The 19,055-nt window shown below is 40.1% G+C and overlaps 3 protein-coding genes across 3 annotated transcripts; 1 reads left to right on the top strand and 2 right to left on the bottom strand.

Moving 5' to 3' along the window:
* Window positions 1-392: 392 nt before the first annotated feature.
* On the bottom strand, window positions 393-1,836 carry LOC121785713 (60S ribosomal protein L30-like). The gene is made up of 5 exons (XM_042184124.1): window positions 1,688-1,836; window positions 1,457-1,562; window positions 1,231-1,332; window positions 617-685; window positions 393-522 (listed from the first exon to the last, which is right to left on the bottom strand). Exons 1-5 carry the CDS (start codon window positions 1,706-1,708, stop codon window positions 482-484), a joined length of 339 nt encoding a protein of 112 aa, XP_042040058.1. The 5' UTR covers window positions 1,709-1,836; the 3' UTR covers window positions 393-481.
* Window positions 1,837-2,480: 644 nt separating this feature from the next.
* Window positions 2,481-6,600, bottom strand: LOC121787410 (histone-lysine N-methyltransferase SETD1B-like). Its single transcript, XM_042186120.1, has 5 exons — window positions 6,386-6,600; window positions 4,576-5,845; window positions 3,687-3,872; window positions 3,447-3,598; window positions 2,481-3,255 (listed from the first exon to the last, which is right to left on the bottom strand). Exons 2-5 carry the CDS (start codon window positions 5,810-5,812, stop codon window positions 2,746-2,748), a joined length of 2,085 nt encoding a protein of 694 aa, XP_042042054.1. The 5' UTR covers window positions 5,813-5,845; window positions 6,386-6,600; the 3' UTR covers window positions 2,481-2,745.
* A 3,126-nt stretch (window positions 6,601-9,726) lies between these two features.
* On the top strand, window positions 9,727-18,671 carry LOC121787641 (protein CELLULOSE SYNTHASE INTERACTIVE 1-like). Its single transcript, XM_042186442.1, has 8 exons — window positions 9,727-9,903; window positions 10,270-10,399; window positions 10,877-10,950; window positions 11,369-14,417; window positions 14,553-17,094; window positions 17,294-17,748; window positions 18,000-18,116; window positions 18,245-18,671. The coding sequence occupies exons 2-8, from the start codon at window positions 10,397-10,399 to the stop codon at window positions 18,404-18,406; spliced, it is 6,402 nt and encodes a 2,133-aa protein (XP_042042376.1). The 5' UTR covers window positions 9,727-9,903; window positions 10,270-10,396; the 3' UTR covers window positions 18,407-18,671.
* The last annotated feature ends 384 nt before the right edge of the window (window positions 18,672-19,055 follow it).

Raw genomic sequence — 19,055 nt, 5'->3', positions numbered from 1 at the left:
CGAAAATCTAACCCAAAATACCATTCGAATCGTTCAACACAAAGTTTATGTTTAATATAATTATAATATATTTTTTAAAAATCCAATCCAAATCTAAAATCCAAAACAATAAACAAAATCTTAAAATTTGATTTGGCAAGGATTGGATTTTCATATTTCAGATATTTTGTTCCGCTATGAAATTGTAACAAATAATGTCGGTTCCATGCTCAAGATCATTCCATCCATAGAGAGAAAATGAAGTAGAAAATCAAGAATATGGATAATCAGATCTCATATACTCTACCAAATATGATTAATGGAAGTGAATTGACTGTCAAAAACCAGCAAGGACATGACCAAGCTGAACCATAACACACAGCATAGAATATTCGAGATGACAATTCCAAGACTACGATAAAATGTCTTATATATAAAATATAGAAAACGATACAACGGATCCAGAACATCGAAGTAAATCATTAAAACTATTTATCTTTCCTCAGTGATCGCCGGGCAGTGATTTGATGATGTCCGAGTCACCTGTATAATACAGAGAACGATTGAAATGTATCAGTAATCACTCCAATGTCCAAGTGATGTAAGGTAAGAAGCAACAAGAAGATAACTCCCATACCAGGATCAACAATGCTGAGGCATGAAACGCGGAAGTACTTCCCGCATGCAGTCCCCAAATCAACGTTGTCTGGAAATTAACAAGATAATTTAAAGCGTTAGACCAAACTCATGCCTGCTAGCTCAATCTTTGCTATATATTGCCACAAACATTTATCTTTGTAGAACATACTCCAGGTTTGTTACCTTACACTAGATTTATTAGAAAGTATCCTGATTCAAACTTGATTAAATCCATAGCCTTTGGCAGCACATAATTAGAACAATACATTGCCTCTATTTCAAATGAATCAGTAATCAATCAAACATCCAATACATTAGGAATTGCCAACTAACAAGCTTTCTGTTTCATCTCATTGATGGAATTTCCTATTAATTCATCTATTGATGCTTATCATATATGTTCCCAGCAAAAGTTTAATCAAATAACAGACATTAACCCTAAGCTCCAAACCATTTCTTACTTCTTCATTTGCATAACCAATAATAAAATTTGGAATTTGTAAGCATACCTAATGCATAAATCCTTCAAATAAACAAGCAAATACAACAAGACACCTCAGAAATAAGCATAAACACGACTCATCCCAAATAAATCTCAAAACCAGCACTTACTTCCGTTGTAATGGTGAACACCAATCTTCGCGAGCATAGCATAGTACTCAATCTCGGATTTCCTCAAAGGCGGGCAATTGTTCGAGATCAAGATCAACTTACCTACAAAAATTCAGCCAATCAACAACCACAAACCCCTCTACACAATACAGATTTAGCTGAAACGCATTCGCACTGAGATAAATCTAACGAACATTGCAAAAAAACGAAAGGGGGGAAAATTTACCTTTCGAGTTGCGTAGGGTTTTGAGCACGGTCTTGTATCCGAGCGTGTACTTCCCGCTCTTCATCACGAGAGCGAGCCTGTTGTTGATGCTCTCATGAGTCTTCTTCTGAAAACGGAAATGAATCAGCGCAAAAGCGAATTAGCTATTGATTTCAGATGAATTTCAGAAATTAACATGAACAGAAATGTTAAATTATGGAACGATGATCAGAAAATAAAGGAGAATCATACGGTCTTCTTGGCGGCAACCATTGTTGCTGGAGTCTGCAGGAGAGCGAGCGGCGGAGAAGAATGCGAAACCCTAATTCGGCTAAGAGATGCAGCACTGAGTGATGGGATTTTAATAGGGTATAAGTTTTTGCAGATCTTCTATTTGGTCCCTCAATGTTTAGGAATTACCCAAAGCCACCCAATTCCTTGGTCGGTACTGTAATATTCAAATTAATGAAGGGTTAAGTTTAAAATTGTCCAAAGTTAGATATATATCACTCCCTCCTGCCTCCATTAATTGACGCCGTTTGACTTGACAAGTGTTTTAAGAAATATTGTGAAAAATAAGTTAGAAGTTAGAAATAGTTAGTGAAATGTGAGTATACTTTTATACATTTATTTTATACTGTAGTAAAATGTATGTGACATGAGCTATTGAAATGTGCTTGAGTATTAGGTCTTGATTTTAATAAGAGATGGGCCACAGTATATCACATTATTCATTTGTTAATTTAAACTCGACACTATATTAATACAAGTATCAATGATTATTTAGAGGTTTCAATTCATTAGAATTTTTTATCGGGTTGAACCACTGAAATATGATTCCGATGAAGATTTGTTAGAACATTGAATATTTATTTCATGACCTACTGGTAATTCGAGATACTTCCATTTTGAAATTCAAATTGATATTTACCAATAAGGTAATGCATATTATACCAATCTTTTCCAAAGCAGAAGCCCTCAATACTTTCACTTTCTTAAAAAAGAAACCCATCACTTATCAGACAAGAGGGAGTATATGCTAAGGTTGAAAAAAGCAGAGTAAAAATGCATGCTGAGAATAAAAAGGATCCAAATGTTGTAGCAATGTTAGTAACATACAATCCTCTTTTAGAAACAGATGGATGTCCAAAACTCTCATCAACTAAAAGAAAACAAATTCCTAACTCAAACTCAGCCTCAGATGAGATCCATGACTGAACCAGCACCGGAACATCCTACATTTGTCACCTGCAGACCTGCAAAGATATAGTTATAACATACCTTTCACTCTAACCAATCTTATCAGAAATCTACTGAGTAACATTCTTCCCCTGGGTCTTCAGCTTTGATGCAACTACTTCATCAGACAACGGCAGGTAGTAGATGCGTGGTGCGGCCTTGGTTTTCCGAAATAGGTCATCCAGAGTGACAATTGGTGGATCAACAACCTTCTCCGCAACTGGAAGCGGAGGTGGAGGTGGGAGGTTCAGCCTGTCCCTTGCCGGGAGAGGCTGTTCCCTTGGTGGATGCAGCTGTTCCCTGACTAGGGGTGGTGGATTGGATAGTGGTGGTGGAGGAAGAGGAGGTGGTATCTGCTGCTTCATTAATTGCTGTCGTGGGGAAGGTTGTGCGACCGATGGGGATTGAGTTGGAACTGTAGTTGGTGAGGGAGCTGCAGGTGATACAAGTGGAGCCTCCATGCGTGATTTGACTTCTTGAGGGTCAACAAACTCCGCAACCAAGAGGCGCCCCCCGTTTGTAGGCCACTGGAGATTGTATACAGCATTACGGGTTTCTAAAGCCTCTTCAACAGATGAGTACTGCACAGACAAAGTTATTCTAATAACTACCCATACATATCAAAGTGGGCCAGCTTCCCAAAATAAAAAATGCGGTGCACATTCATGAAATAATGTGAACACGCAAACACACAAACACATGCTATAATATTTGTTTTGCAAAAAATAGATAAAACGAGGGATGTAGTTATGGGAGTGAAGACAAAACGTACTGAGACAAAACAGTGGGTTTTGATGTGATCCATCCAGAAACTGGTAACAGTTCCAGTCTTTCCTAGAAGTTCTTGGACAGCTTTCAAAGTAAAAGGGCGCAGAAAACGATCAATTCTGAGAGAATTAGTCGGTGGCTTTGATGATGGTGGAACTGCACACAACAAATAAAACAATTTAGTTGAGATAACGAATGATATTAGAAACAAATTACTAGAGCAATGACAAACTCTGGAACATACCCACACGCTCCTTGGGAGCCTCCTCTACATTAGCTAAGGAGTTGGCACCTGTTATGGGCTTAAAACTAGGTTCAGATGAACCTTTAGGTGTTATAGAACCACTCTGTGGCTCTGAACTCTTTAAACCTTCAGTGTTCCACCTGCGCACCTTCTTCCCAGCATCATTATTGCCAATGGCTTCTTTGTCTGGAATATCCAAAGCATGAGTTTGTTGTTAAAGCCTTAATTGAAACAAAGTAGCTAGACATAACCAGAGAAGGACAAAGTGAAGAGATTTTCTTAAGTTAGCATAAATTTCAGCAAGGAGCTATTATACATATATCTGTTTTAGCTTGGATTCAGAATTTGGTTGAGATTGAACTATTACAGGCACAGAAGGGGGAAAACTTTAGATCTGGAAATCACTCATAACCTTCAATAAAAAAGGAAGCATGCCTAGATTAACGACAAACCTCACAATTATAAGCCAAATATGTTAGTATTCACAAGCATACTTAGCCAGTATAGTCCAAAGGCTTGTTACTTGTCTGCAAAGAGAGTTGTCATAGCTAAAAATGTTCATAATAACAAACTGGATCATTTCCCACCATATTTATCATAATCCAGATATTAAACTATAAAAGTATTTATTTTAAGAATCCAGAGTCTTTAGTAGTATGAAACATCATGTTGGCATCATTTCATATCATGCAATAAACATTAAAAAAAAGGCCCTGCGGATATAAGCAAGAAAGCCATCTGAAAAATATAACAAATAAGGTGCAAACAATATACAATCAAGGGTTCCTGCATCTCTAGAGCTTTATTACACAAAGAAGGCAGGGAGTTAATTCATACACTATTGACATTATAGTGTGTCTTGTCATGCAAGCCATCATAATGTACTTACCTTGAAATTTTCTTTTCATGGAGGTCGGGACAGAAGCTGTCTCCATTTCAACAGGCTTATCATGACCAACCACGTCCACATGATCCTCCTCTTTCACACTAGGTGTTCCAGAGTTCTCCACATTTTCAGTAAATGAATCAGACTTGCCATCCATCTGTTTACTCTCCATTATATCCTCTTCCATTGAATCATCGCCAGAACTCCGATCTAAACTTAGTTTTTCAGGGGGATCTACATCCCCACTATCAATGCTCTTGACATCATGAAGTTCTTCAACATCTTTTATGTCAAGGTCAACTTTGTCATCATTTTTGTCAAGTGGCTCTTTAACATCTTTTATGTCAAGATCAACTTTCACATTAGTTTTGTCAAGTGGCTCTTCAACATCCGTTGGATGTGATTCACCACCATCAGGGACAGCGATGCTGGGAGACTGCTGCACCACCCCAGGCTTAACATCTAGTTCTAATTTGACATTATCATTAATTACATCAATCTTTAGTTCATTTTTCTCAATAATGGAGACAGATTCAGTAGAAACAGAATCAGATGTTACTTGAAACCCTAAACTAGGGTCAACCGCAGATACCTGATACTTCAGTGTCTGGACACTGGAACCTGGTTGGAGACAACTGGAATCATCATTTTCCCTCTGCTCCGTTGAGTGAATACCTTCATTAGTATTAGGAGCTGAGAGTTCAACCTTCGCATCCTCCTGCAGAGATCCATCAACATTAGGCAATACAGTAGCATCTCCTCCCTCAATTATTCCATGATCTTGTGAGTTTGATTCTTCTGAAATCTTCACAGGTTCAGTTATCTTTACAACTTCAGTAGTATCCACAAAAGAGGGATCAGGAACCTGTCCACCTTCCAGCCCAGCAAACTCGGTTCCCTGCACCAAGCCTGTTTCAATGACTTTGCCTTCACCTGATGACCCTCTGGAGTCATCTATCTTTTCGACAATGTCAATATCTCTCCCCGTAAAAGCCTTAGCACTATCATTAACATCAGTCACTGCATTTTCTTTTTCAATAGGAACCTCAGGCTGTGTAGGTTCCTCTTCTGCTTTCTCCAAACTTTGCATTTCAATACGAAGTGCTTCATCCAGACGTTTCACCAGATCTTGTTTCAACCCACTACTAGTCAATCTACGACTCTTGAGCTCTTCCCTCAGCTCAGTGACCTTCAACTGATCAACTGTTCGATTGCCAATTTTAACATATGGCGACGACATCTTTCTTTAAACCAGCTTTCCCTTCTACAAGACCTGCGACAACAAATATAATCATTAACAGGACACTGTTTTTGGAGATAACATAAAGACACATGTAAATTCAAAAGGAAAATATTAACTTCCAGCTGCTTGAAGAGGATGTGCAAACATGCTTAAAGTTGTTATTAAAAATGTATTTTAAGGTAAAATATTGTTTAAAAAATGCTTAAAAGATGTCAGGATAAAATTCCACGACATGTAGATATATAATAACAGCTAATTTAGAGAGACGAGTAGTCAATAAAGTATGCATTTGGCATTTTTATCTTAAAACTACGTCTACAGATAATGTAAAATGCCCAGTCAAGTTCAGTAATACACATCCATTACATAACCAAAAAATTAAACATCCCGAAATCAAAATTCAACATCCGGAAATACTTTAAACTCCAATTTTTAGATCCACGAATTCCAATCAGAAAAATAAGCTTGCAGATCTCTTGACCAAAAAACCAACAACCCATCAGCAAAAAGGAGATATGGATGTGAAGAAGAAGCGGAAATGTGGGAGAAAAGGCTGCAGAAGAAATTGACCTGATGATCAAAATAGAATTAGGGTTTCTTGATTTTGTTGCGACAAGAGGTCCACGACGGCAGCGGCGGGGAGCGATGGTGGTGGCGTGAGCGAATAGACGCCTGATTTTAGGAAATGAGGGGAGGAGGCAAGACCGCGAGAGCAAGGTTATAGCAAGAGATAGAGGAAAGAGAGACTTCCCGTTTTCTCATAGAGAGAACATAGGAGCGAGAATGGAGAGAGATAGATTAAGAAGAAGAACCGTTTCATTTATTGGGCTTTTGTATAAATTGGGCCTTTTTAATAATTTGGGCTTTCTGATAAAAAGTTGGAGCCATAATACTCTTGCACTTCAAAAACTTGTGTTTACTCGTTGGAATTTTGTGTTTATATATCAATGATTACTTATCGTTGAAGTTTAATAATATTGATATCAGTGTTTTGATGCGTCGAGTAGACTAAAATAAATTAGATTTGTGAAATCTTATTAAGCTCTTGATCATGAGTTCGGTTCGAACTCGAGTCATTCTAGATCCGATCTAGATCTAGAGGTAGGTACAGTATACCTTATCGAAAATTACGGTATACAAAAAATTCGATATTTTTGATAGGATAAGGCCGGCATTTCGGTATTTTTCCTCAGCCCTATTCCGATCTGAACCTAGTGGACATAGTAAAGGCAAATGAAGGGACATAAGGGCATCCACAGTGGGGCAGACGATACGGACGATGGAACATCCATCGTCCGCGCCCTATGTTTCGTCCGCGGACGATAGGGCTTCGACCACGCATCGCCCGCGGTATAGTCTGCCCCACTGCAGGTCACGCGGACGATGCAACGCGTTTTTTTTTAATTCTTCAAAATTTATTATATATATACTCCTCAACTTCACTCTTCCATTCACTCCACCCTTCCATTCTCACTCTTCCATACACTATAAAATGAATCCCGGTGATTACCCAAGTCTGAATAGTCCGATGTTCAGTGGTGGTGCACGGTGGCCGGGTACAAACCCAGATGAATACCGGCCTTTGACTCCAACACTCAGTACGATCCCGATTTCAGTACGGATTCGTACAGGCTGTTAGACATGGAACCGTCTCCCACCCGTGCCCACGCCCCACCCCACCGCCGCCTCGGGCTCCGCCACCAAGAAAAAGCGGAACAGGCAAAGGGCCCAGAAGTTGCCGCCTCCGGAAAAGAATGAAGAGAGGACGAACTACAACCCGGATGAAACCATCGTCTTGTCCCAGTGTTGGATTGATATTTCAGAGGACTCGGTGTTTGCCAACAACCAAAAGCAAATCGCGTACTGGGAGCGCATCGTTGATCGCTACAACGAGGCCAAGCCGGCGTCCGCCTACAAGCGCCATAGGGAGCAGCTCCGCAAGCACTGAGATCATGTGAAGAAGCAGGTTAATTTGTTCTCGTCGGAGTACGAGAAGTGCTTGAGGGAGCAGGGCAGCGGTGAGAGTTTGACTAATGTGCGCGATAAAGCGCTTGCGTCGTACATTTCATTGTACGGCGATTTCAAGCATTACAACTTCTGGCTCCTCTTGAAGGACAAGCAGAAGTTCCAAGGAGATATTATGCCCCTATCGGCTGCGGCAAAGAGGACGAAGAACACCGCGGCCGGTGATTATACTAGCAGCGACAGCGGCGCACCTCCGATGGACCTCAACCAGTCGATGTACGAGGATGAGAGTTCCGGCACACCGATGTCCTCTCGGCGTCCCATTGGCGTCAAGGCTGCCAAGAACAAGGGCAAGGCGAAGGTGACATCCTCACAGGCCGCGGCCCGGACCCGACCCGACCCGACCCCTGCCCCGACTTCGGCTGCGGGACATGCCTACGCGGAGTTGGTGGCGGCCGCCAACCGGAGGACGTTGTTGGACACGCACCACGCTCTCATGCAGTGCAAGGACCGGGCAAAGCCGAAGACCTCAAGTGGATAATCGATGATCTGCGCCACAAGCTGGGAATGAAGGATTAGTAATGTAGTGTTTGCCTTTAATCGTAGTGTTTTTATTTCTAACTCTTGCAAAAAAAATATAATTAGTAATGTAGGATTTGCCTTTAATCGTAGTGTTTTTTGATAATTTTGCATGACATATTTGAAGACATAAAAAATTAAATAACAAAATAGTAGTGAAACCTATAGGGCAGACTTTAGGGCGTCCCACTGCAGGTGCAAGGGTAGGAGGATAGAATGATGATGTGACGGAGCATAGGGCACCCCTTTGCGAACACCCTAAGTCTCTACTAAATTGAAATATTTCTTTTTTATTTTTATAAGAACACCATAAATAGGGTCGCGTTTTGTGACTGTCGAAGCAGTCGCGATTTTGCGGCCCTGCTGTGGCGCGATGGATGAGGCAATGGCTGCCGAAACTGCCGCAACCTAGGTTGTCAGCCATTGCTCACCGATTTCACCATCCTTTATTTTAGTTCTATAAACTCTTTCAACATCCCTTTATTTTACTTCTATTAACTCTTTCTACATCTCTTAACATATGATTCTACTTTTTTTTTTTCTGTTATAAATATCAATCTAAATCAAATCGATATTCGTGTAAGAAAAAAAAAGTAATTCGCTCTGAAAAAATTTAAAAAAAATCAAATAAATTTTAATATAAATAATATTGAGTCGAATTCAATTATTTAAAGCACGACCATTCATTTAGTCTATGGACTATGGAGTATTACTCTTTGCCTATTTAATATTTGCACTTAATTTCACCCCTAATCAATTGGATCTACACTAGCAAATTATTCCTAATTGGTAGTTAAGTTGATTTGATTTGCTCTTCCTCTCAAAATATTCCTAATTGGTAGTTAAGTTGATTTGATTTGCTCTTCCTCTAAAAAAGAGAAGTTAAAAGGGTTCTGCTTAATTCAGTTCATTTGTCTTAATCAAATCCTTATTGTTTATTTCACCCTACTAACTTTATGAAACAATCATATGCAATAATGATACATGATGTGTACATTTTGGCTGTCATTAGAAAATTAGTAAATTAATAACTATCATTATTAGTTGTATCCTGCTGTATTTAAATAGACATCTTACCCACTTGTATTCTCATGCACCATTACTTTTCACCACCCAAATTTTTTCATAAACTTGAATAATTAAATCCAACCAAGTTAAGTCTTGATTATTTATCCGAATGCATGTATTTTCCCTATCAATTTTAATAGCATGATTAAATATTGTTTAATTATTTATTAATAACTTACCCGATTAGAACAAAAACCGACGGTGAAGCCGGAAAAATTACCGCCGCCGCCGCGATATTTGTCGGTGGTCCATAGTCCATACCCACCTCCTTTTACTGCTCTCTCTCACACACACACACTCGTGAAAGCTTTTTTATCTTCCTCGCTTGTCAGTTACGAAACGATAATTTGGAATAGAGACAATAGATACAGAAACTGAGAGAAAACTTCTCTCTCTGACTCAATTGCATTAATTCTACATCAACATTGTTGCCGAAGAAGGAAATTGTGATGCACTCCACCACAATCTAACGAAAGGTTTCCTTTATTCTCATTTCTGCTAGATCTTACTCTCGTTTCACTACCTTCCTCCCTCAGCTCTCACATTCTAGCTGCATTCAGTTTTATCCTTTGAATTTCGGCTTCGTGAACTTATCGTGCGAGATCACGTTGATCTACTGATTTACAGCAAGATCTGTGATGAGATTTTGAGAAGAGCTTGTTTTCTAGTGTTCAGTTCAATTCAGTGTCAATTGTTGATAATGTGTGCCTATTGATATGCAGTGATTTTGCAATTGAATATCCGATTTGTGCAAAATTCAGTTGAAAATTTTCATTGCTAGTGTAAATGTGAAATTCGGATTGGTGTTCTTATGGTATATTGTGAATGATTTGTCAATTCAGCATAAGCATTTTGCCTGTGTGGTGGGAGTGACAAATCTGAAGTGGAGATCTCGGGATCAGGCTCATAAAGCTGGCGGCGACGGCGACGTGGAGGGCTGCTGCCACCAACGGCAGCGCCCACAGTGATATGGTAAGATTTCTCCTTAGGTGGTAACTGGATTATTGTGAATTTGTGATTGGTAAGAGTTGCACTAAATCGTTCTTGAATACTATATCTACTTTGGATCTTATGGATAGTAATGAATGTAGAGTCTAGTTGTAATGAGTGTTATGTTAATGAATTTTGTTTTTACTAGTCTTTAGTACATTGTCTGGATGCAACTGCACAGAATATTGGTGTTGAATCACTTGCTTAGTTTAATCAGCCTATAGTATACTTGTGCGGTCATTGTTTGGCTTTGAAGATAGTGTGCTCGGGGAAGATATTAGCATCTAATGTGTTTATCATTAATCTACATTGCAAAGTTCATGAACTGTTTGATGCATCAATTTGGGGCCTATTTTTTTTTTTAAATAGTTAATTAGTTACTCTAATGTTAGATATCAGTTCAGCGCTTCCCTCAAACCTCAACTGAGTATGTATTTTATGTGTTTTTTTCTACTGTAGGAGAGAAGTGGAGAAGCAAAATCTCAGGACTTGGAGCTTTCAACTCCTCTTTCCCTCTACAAAATGAATTCAAGGTTGGTTGAATTGTACCTATATAGAGCATCTGTAAAAACCTAACATTGTTCATCAACATTCTTATTGTCTGTCATTTTTAACAAAAGCTAACAGCAATCATCTGTTGTGAGTATACAGAAGTAATTCAAAACTCTGAGTAGAATTTTGCCTCCTAGATTTTTAGATGTTCTGTAGTCCTGCAAGATCCAACTTTTGATTTGTTATTTTATGTTTATAAATATTCAGTAATATTCTTTATGCTATTTTGTTTTGTTTTTTTAAACTTTAGTATGGTATTATAGGCATAAGAGTTGCCCTTCCTTCCACGTTAACCACACCCATACTGAAATGCATTTGCTTACTTTTCTGTTAGAAATCACTTTATGAGTGTATGTTGAACAAGTTTTAAACACCATATAACTGCCTCTTTACTTGCAGGGATAGGAGTAGCATGGAGGACCCGGATGGAACATTATCAAGTGTTGCCCAATGCATTGAGCGCTTGCGGCAGAGTTCTTCATCATCACAAGAAAAGGAGAATTCATTGAAGCAATTATATGAGCTAATCAGTACAAGGGAAAATGCTTTGGATGCTGTTGGATCTCATTCCCAAGCAGTTCCAGTACTTGTCTCTCTTCTTCGTTCTGGATCATTGGCAATAAAGATACATGCCGCTATTGTTTTATGTTCTCTTTGCAAAGAGAATGAATTGCGTGTCAAAGTCTTGCTTGGAGGTTGCATTCCACCACTGCTTGGTCTTCTTAAATCAAACTCAGTTGATGGACAAATTGCAGCTGCAAGGGCCATATTTGCGGTTTCACAAGATGGTGCTAAGGATCATGTTGGCTCAAAAATCTTTTCGACGGAAGGAGTTGTCCCTGTCTTATGGGAGCAACTAAAGAAAGGACTAAAGGCTGGAAACATGGCAGATGAATTGCTCACCGGCACTTTGCGAAATCTTTCTAGCAGCACTGAGGGATTTTGGCCTGCTACTATTAAAGCTGGAGGAGTCGATACACTGATCAAATTGCTGACTTCTGGCCAATCAAGTACACAAGGAAATGTATGTTTTCTTATGGCATGTATGATGATGGAGGATCCATCTGTATGTACAAAAATTCTGGCTGCAGAGGGAACTAAACTGCTTCTCAGGCTACTTGGACCTGGGCATGATGCTTCTGTAAGAGCAGAAGCTGCAGGTGCTCTTAAATCTCTTTCTGCTCAGTGCAAAGAAGCAAGGCGGGAGATTGCTAGTGCGAGCGGTATACCTGTTCTAATCAATGCGACAATAGCTCCTTCAAAAGAATTTATGCAGGGTGAGTTTGCTCAAGCTTTGCAAGAGAACGCAATGTGTGCGCTTGCAAACATATCTGGTGGCCTATCGTATGTCATATCAAGTCTTGGTCAAAGCCTTCAATCATGTAGCTCCCCTGATCAAGTGGCAGACACATTGGGAGCAATAGCGTCTGCGTTAATGATATATGACAGCAAAGCAGAAACTGCTAGAGCATCGGATCCCATGGAGGTTGAGGAGACATTGCTACAACAGTTCAGACCTCAGTTACCCTTTCTAGTGCAGGAGCGAACAATAGAATCCCTTGCTAGTTTGTATGCAAATACAGTATTATCTAGCAAGCTAGCAAATTCTGATGCGAAAAGGCTGCTTGTTGGTTTAATTACCATGGCCACCGATGAGGTTCAGGAAGAGTTGATAAGGTCTCTTTTGATTCTTTGCAAAAGTGATGGTAGTTTGTGGCAAGCCCTTCAAGGTCGAGATGGGATTCAGCTTTTGATATCACTTCTTGGTCTCTCATCAGAGCAGCAGCAAGAGTGTGCTGTAGCATTGCTCTGCCTTCTATCTCATGAAAATGATGAAAGCAAATGGGCTATTACAGCTGCTGGTGGCATTCCTCCTCTTGTTCAAATTCTGGAAACAGGGTCTGCAAAAGCCAAAGAAGACTCTGCATTAATACTTGGAAATCTTTGTAATCATAGTGAGGATATACGTGCTTGTGTTGAAAGTGCTTCTGCGGTCCCTGCTCTACTTTGGATACTAAAGCATGGAAGTTCCAATGGCAAAGAGATTGCTGCTAAGACCTTGGGTCATTTGATTCACGAGTCTGATACAGCAACGATCAGCCAACTTTCTGCATTATTAACCAGTGATGTACCTGAATCCAAAGTCTATGTCTTAGATGCCTTGAAAAGTTTACTCTGTGTGGTCCCTCTGAGTGATATGATATGTGAGGGTAATGCTGCAAATGATGCTATTGATACGATGATAAATATCTTAAACTCTACAAACGAAGAGACTCGGGCAAAGTCGGCACGGGCATTGGCTGGAATTTTTGAACTCAGGAAGGACTTGCGTGAAACAAGCACTGCTGTTAAGACCCTTTCATCAGTCATGAAGCTATTGAATGTTGAATCTGAAAACATTTTAGTTGGAGCTTGTCACTGCCTTGCCGCAATCTTTCTCTCTATCAATGAGAACCTTGACGTCGCTCTTGTCGCTAAAGATGCTTTCCCTTTGTTAGTGGCACTTGCTAATTCCTCAATGCTTCCGGTTGCAAATGAAGCAGTCTGTGCTTTGGCAAATCTGCTTTTAGACAGTGAAGCATCAGAAAAATCTATCCCTGAAGAAATTATACTGCCTGCTACTAGAGTTTTGCGTGAGGGAACAAATGCTGGCAAAGTCCATGCTGCAGCTGCAATTGCTCGGCTTCTGCGTTCTCATAAGATTGATTCTGCTTTAACTGATTGTGTAAATCGCACTGGAACATTTCTGGCTCTAGTTTCTTTCCTTGAAGGGGCTGACAGTAAATCTGTTGCTGCGTCAGAGGCTCTAGAAGCACTTGCTCTCTTCTCATGGCCTATTGGAGATATTGGGCACAACCAACCTTCTTGGGCAGTTCTTTCAGACTACCCAAATAGCATTACACCTATAGTTTCATGTATTGCTGATGCCATACCGCATTTGCAAGATAAAGCTATAGAAATACTCTCTCAGCTCTGCCAGGCTCAGCCCCTAGTTGTTGGGAATAAAGTTGTCAGCATCACCAGGTGCATTTTATGTATTGCAGGAAGGGTTATCAGTTCCTCAAATGCAAGGGTTAAAATTGGTGGAGCTGCACTTATTGTTTGCAGTGCAAAAGTGAATCATCAAAGAGTAGTTGAAGAATTATATATGTCTGATTTGTGTACTTCACTTGTGCGTTCTCTTGTTGGAATGCTAGATTCTTCCGAGTCATCTCAAGTTGGAGATCAGGGAAGCAAAGATATCATAAGTATCTCCAGGATATATAACAAAACAACTGAACACAACTCAGGGAAAATTACTTCCTTCATATATGGTTCAAGTATAAATATCTGGCTCCTTTCTGTACTTGCTAGTCATAGTGACAAAAATAAGCTGGATATTATGGAGGCTGGAGCAGTTGATATTCTCACAGAAAAAATCTCTCAGTCCTTTTTCCAGTATACTCAGGTATCATATTACTTCTTTATTGCTTGAAATTCAATACTCAATACTTTTGGTGCCATGAAGCTGCTTTTCATATACTTGCATCTTTACAAAAATTACTTCTATATTCCATACTTACTTTTTCTAAACATTTTGCAGTCTGATTACAAAGAAGATAGCAGTATATGGATATCTGCCCTATTATTAGCTGTCTTATTTCAAAATAGAGATATCATTCGTGCACATGCAACCATGAACGCAACTAAAGTGCTAGCTAGTCTTTTGAGGTCAGAGGTGGCAGCAAACAGATTTTTTGCTGCCCAAGCTTTGGCTAGTCTGGTCTGTAATGGTAGCAGAGGAACTCTTCTGTCTGTTGCAAATTCAGGGGCAGCTGTAGGACTGATTACCTTGCTTGGTTGCTCTGATGCTGATATACACGACCTTCTGGAATTGTCTGAGGAGTTCACTTTGGTAGGCTATCCCGACCAAGTTGCCCTTGAGAGACTGTTTAGGGTGGATGACATTAGAGTCAGCGCAACGTCCAGAAAAGCAATACCTGCGCTTGTTGATCTGCTGAAACCTATTCCAGAACGCCCTGGTGCACCTTTCCTTGTACTGGGACTTCTGATTCAGCTTGCGCAAGATTGTCCTTCTAATCAAACTGTCATGGTGGAGTCAGGGGTTCTAGAAGGTTTGACAAAGTATCTTTCTCTAAGCCCGCAAGATGCTGAACAAACTGCTACTGATTTACTTGGAGTTCTGTTTAGTACACCTGAGATAAGGAGACATGAAGCCGCATTGGGCACTGTTACTCAACTTGTCGCAGTTTTGCGTTTAGGTGGAAGAGCAGCAAGATATAGTGCTGCTAAAGCACTGGAAAAATTGTTTGCTGCTGACCATGTAAAGAATGCAGAATCTTCTAGGCAGGCTGTTCAACCTTTGGTTGAAATCCTGAGCACGGGATCAGAGAAGGAGCAGCATGCTGCTATTGGTGCTTTGGTCCGGCTACTGAGTGAGAATCCATCAAGAGCCCTTGTGGTTACTGATGTTGAGATTAATGCTGTTGATGTGTTGTGCAGGATTCTTTCATCAACTAATTCCATGGAATTGAAAGGGGATGCTGCTGAGTTGTGCTCCGTACTGTTTTGCAATACAAGGATAACATCAACCGAAGCAGCTGCTCGTTGCGTTGAGCCTTTAGTTTCTCTTCTCATTACCGAGTATAGTCCAGCACATCATTCAGTTGTGGGAGCATTGGATAGACTTTTAGATGATGAACAGCTGGCGGAACTTATTGCTGCGCATGGTGCTGTTATCCCTCTTGTAGGTCTGCTGTACGGTCAGAATTATTTGCTTCATGAGGCTGTCTCTAGAGCTCTAGTTAAGTTGGGGAAAGATAGACCTGCAAGTAAGATGGAAATGGTGAAAGCTGGAGTGATCGAGAGTGTGCTTGATATACTTCATGAGGCACCTGATTTTCTCTGTGCTGCATTTGCTGAATTGCTTAGAATACTCACTAATAATGCGACCATTGCCAAAGCTCCATCAACAGCGAAAGTTATTGAGCCTCTGTTCTTGTTACTAACAAGATTAGAGCTTGGACCTGATGGACAACAAAGTGCTCTGCAAGTTCTTGTCAATATTCTAGAGCATCCAAAGTGTCGTGCTGATTACACCCTGCCATCCCAGCATGCTATTGAACCTCTTATATCCTTACTCAATTCTCCTGCTTCAGCTGTGCAGCAATCTGCAGCTGAGCTTCTTTCCCACCTACTTTTGGTGGAGCATCTTCAAAGAGATCCTCTAGTACAACGGGTGCTTGGTCCGCTGATACGTGTTCTTGGTTCTGGAATTCCTATTCTGCAGCATAGAGCTGTCCGGGCTCTTGTCTGTGTTGCAGCCACATGGCCAAATGAGATTGCAAAGGAGGGTGGTGTGACTGAGCTGTCCAAAGTCATACTTCAAGCTGATTCTTCACTCCCAAATGCCTTGTGGGAGTCAGCTGCCTCTGTTTTATCCAGTATTATGCAATATAGTTCTGAGTTCTATTTGGAAGTACCTATAGCAGTATTAGTCAGGCTGCTTCGTTCAGGCACGCAGAACACAGTTGTTGGTGCACTGAATGCTCTTCTAGTGTTGGAGAGTGATGACTCTAGCAGTGCTGAAGCAATGGCTGAAAGTGGGGCGATTGAGGCACTTTTGGGAATTCTTAGAAGTCATCAGTGTGAAGAAACAGCTGCCCGACTACTTGAGGTTTTGTTGAACAACGTAAAGATCCGGGAATCTAAAGTTACCAAGTCTGCCATTTTGCCACTATCTCAATACCTTTTGGATCCTCAAACCCAAGGTCAGCAGGCGAGGCTACTGACAACTCTTGCTCTTGGTGATCTTTTCCAGAATGAAGTTCTTGCTCGATCAGCAGATGCCATTTCAGCATGCCGAGCACTAGTGAGTCTGCTTGAGGATCAACCTACAGAAGAAATGAAAGTAGTAGCTATATGTGCTCTACAGAACCTCGTCATGTACAGTAAAGCAAATAAACGGGCAGTTGCAGAAGCTGGTGGTGTGCAGGTTGTGCTTGATTTGATTGGTTCAAGTGAACCTGAAACATCACTGCAGGCAGCAATGTTTGTCAAACTTCTTTTCTCTAATAATACCATACAAGAATATGCCTCAAGTGAAACTGTCAGAGCTATAACTGGTAAACTTCTTTCATCTCTTAATGAAACATCCTTTGCATTACCGCGTAGGACAGCACAGAACTAGCTGAATTTTTTTATCAGATGATGAGAAAAAATTTCAATTGTTTCTCTAAATCTTTCTTGGTTTCACTCTTCTTTTATCACAAGTTTGTTCCTATCATTGACGCTTCATGACACGATGATTTCATGTTCTTGCAGCTGCAATCGAGAAAGACTTGTGGGCCAATGGTGCGGTAAATGAGGAGTATTTGAAGGCCCTCAATTCACTATTTAGCAATTTCCCCCGTCTTAGAGCTTCCGAACCTGCAACACTAAGTATTCCTCACCTGGTCACCTCTCTCAAGAGTGGAACGGAAGCCACTCAAGAAGCTGCCTTGGACGCACTATTTCTTCTCAGGCAGGCATGGTCAGCTTGTCCAGCTGAAGTTTCTCGAGCCCAATCGATTGCTGCAGCAGACGCCATACCCCTGTTACAGTACCTAATCCAATCAGGACCTCCTCGGTTCCAGGAGAAATCTGAAATTTTGCTGCAGTGTTTGCCTGGAACCCTCACTGTCATAATGAAGCGAGCAAACAATTTAAAGCAATCAGTTGGGAATCCTAGCGCATTCTGCAAGCTGACCCTCGGAAGTTCACCCCCACAACTAACAAAGGTCTGAAATCTTACTTCTTCCCCAACTTGCTCTTTCCACCAGTGCTGGTTTTTATGTTTTGTCATCTAAGTGTTAATCCTATACAAAATTAAGTGCTAAATTATGGTAGCTTGTATGAATTTACGTGATATGTTTATCGTCATTTCGTTCAAGAGCTATTACACGTGGAAAATTGGATACATTGACTTCAACCAACATACAATTTATATCAGTTTTTGCACTAACCAAACTATATTCTTAACAACCATCAGATTGTATCCACTGGTCCCAATCCAGAATGGGACGAGAGTTTCACGTGGTCATTTGAAAGTCCCCCCAAAGGCCAGAAGCTCCGCATTTCATGCAAGAACAAGAGCAAAATGGGGAAGGTAAGCTAGTTGAAAGCAACCAGCTATGAATCTACTTGGTGTTTTTAAAAATACAGCACACACACACACACACACACACATTGCACTTCACTTTCCTCAGTCTAATACTTTTGATGATATAACGGCAGAAATCATTCGGAAAGGTGATGATCCAGATCGACCGTGTAGTGATGATGGGTGCAGTTGCCGGAGAGTACACATTGCTGCCTCAAAGCAAAAGCGGACCTTCAAGAAATCTGCACATCGAATTTCTCTGGTCCAACAGTAAGGTGCCCCCTCCTGAGCTTTAACCAACTCCATTTCAAAACAAAGTTACAAGCCTATTTACTGATTTCTTTTAATTTTTATAAAATGTATTGTGTGTAAATATATAGTTATAGCAAATCCTGTGCAGCAGTTTCTGTTGCTTCTTGATGTGTTCTTGTGTAATTTGAGAGTTTTTTTTGTTGGATTTTTGCTTTGAGTTATAATGGCAGTCTTTCTCTGTAATTGTTTGTAACCTCATTTGTTGATTAAAGATATTTTGAGAGTTGAATAGTCTTGATTTTGAAATTACATCATTAATATTTCTTTAAGATTGAAGCATTATTAATAATTTTGATTTTTTTTGGTAAAATTTTAAAGCTTAATTGGGACCCCCAAAGTCCCAAATGGTCAATTTTCCCCGTTTTCCCCCTTTTTTTAGCTATCTTTTTCATTCTTTCCTTTTTCCCATTTTCCATTCCCTAAATTAGTTCATTCATGTAATTCGTAAACTTGGAAATTATTTAAATTTTTTGGCAATTAGGTTTGTTAATGTTTTAACAAACATAATAAAATAATATAAAATAATTAATCGTAGTTGTGATTTTGGAAGTTGACGAACGTATGAGGAGCTGATTTTGGGTTGAATGATTGCATCTGATTATAATATCTATCACAAAATCTTTGGTTCCCAAA

Source organism: Salvia splendens, chromosome 22 (genome assembly GCF_004379255.2).
Source record: "Salvia splendens isolate huo1 chromosome 22, SspV2, whole genome shotgun sequence".
NCBI lineage: Eukaryota > Viridiplantae > Streptophyta > Magnoliopsida > Lamiales > Lamiaceae > Salvia > Salvia splendens.
The sequence above is the reverse complement of the archived record's forward strand: the minus strand, read 5'-3'. Positions and strand labels throughout refer to the sequence as shown.

What these genes read in the sequence shown, in the direction of transcription:
- LOC121785713 (XM_042184124.1), bottom strand. Translation starts at nt 1,708, where the DNA reads ATGGTTGCCGCCAAGAAGACC. An exon ending in AACCCTACGCAACTCGAAAG is followed by an intron (nt 1,333 to 1,456) that starts GTAAATTTTCCC and finishes GAATTTTTGTAG; the next exon opens with GTAAGTTGATCTTGATCTCG. An exon ending in TGTTCACCATTACAACGGAA is followed by an intron (nt 686 to 1,230) that starts GTAAGTGCTGGT and finishes GTTAATTTCCAG; the next exon opens with ACAACGTTGATTTGGGGACT.
- LOC121787410 (XM_042186120.1), bottom strand. Translation starts at nt 5,812, where the DNA reads ATGTCGTCGCCATATGTTAAAATTGGCAATCGAACAGTTGATCAGTTG. An exon ending in CATGAAAAGAAAATTTCAAG is followed by an intron (nt 3,873 to 4,575) that starts GTAAGTACATTA and finishes TGGATATTCCAG; the next exon opens with ACAAAGAAGCCATTGGCAAT. An exon ending in AAACCCACTGTTTTGTCTCA is followed by an intron (nt 3,256 to 3,446) that starts GTACGTTTTGTC and finishes TTGTCTGTGCAG; the next exon opens with TACTCATCTGTTGAAGAGGC.
- LOC121787641 (XM_042186442.1), top strand. An exon ending in AACTGTCAGAGCTATAACTG is followed by an intron (nt 17,095 to 17,293) that starts GTAAACTTCTTT and finishes ATGTTCTTGCAG; the next exon opens with CTGCAATCGAGAAAGACTTG. An exon ending in ACAAGAGCAAAATGGGGAAG is followed by an intron (nt 18,117 to 18,244) that starts GTAAGCTAGTTG and finishes ATATAACGGCAG; the next exon opens with AAATCATTCGGAAAGGTGAT.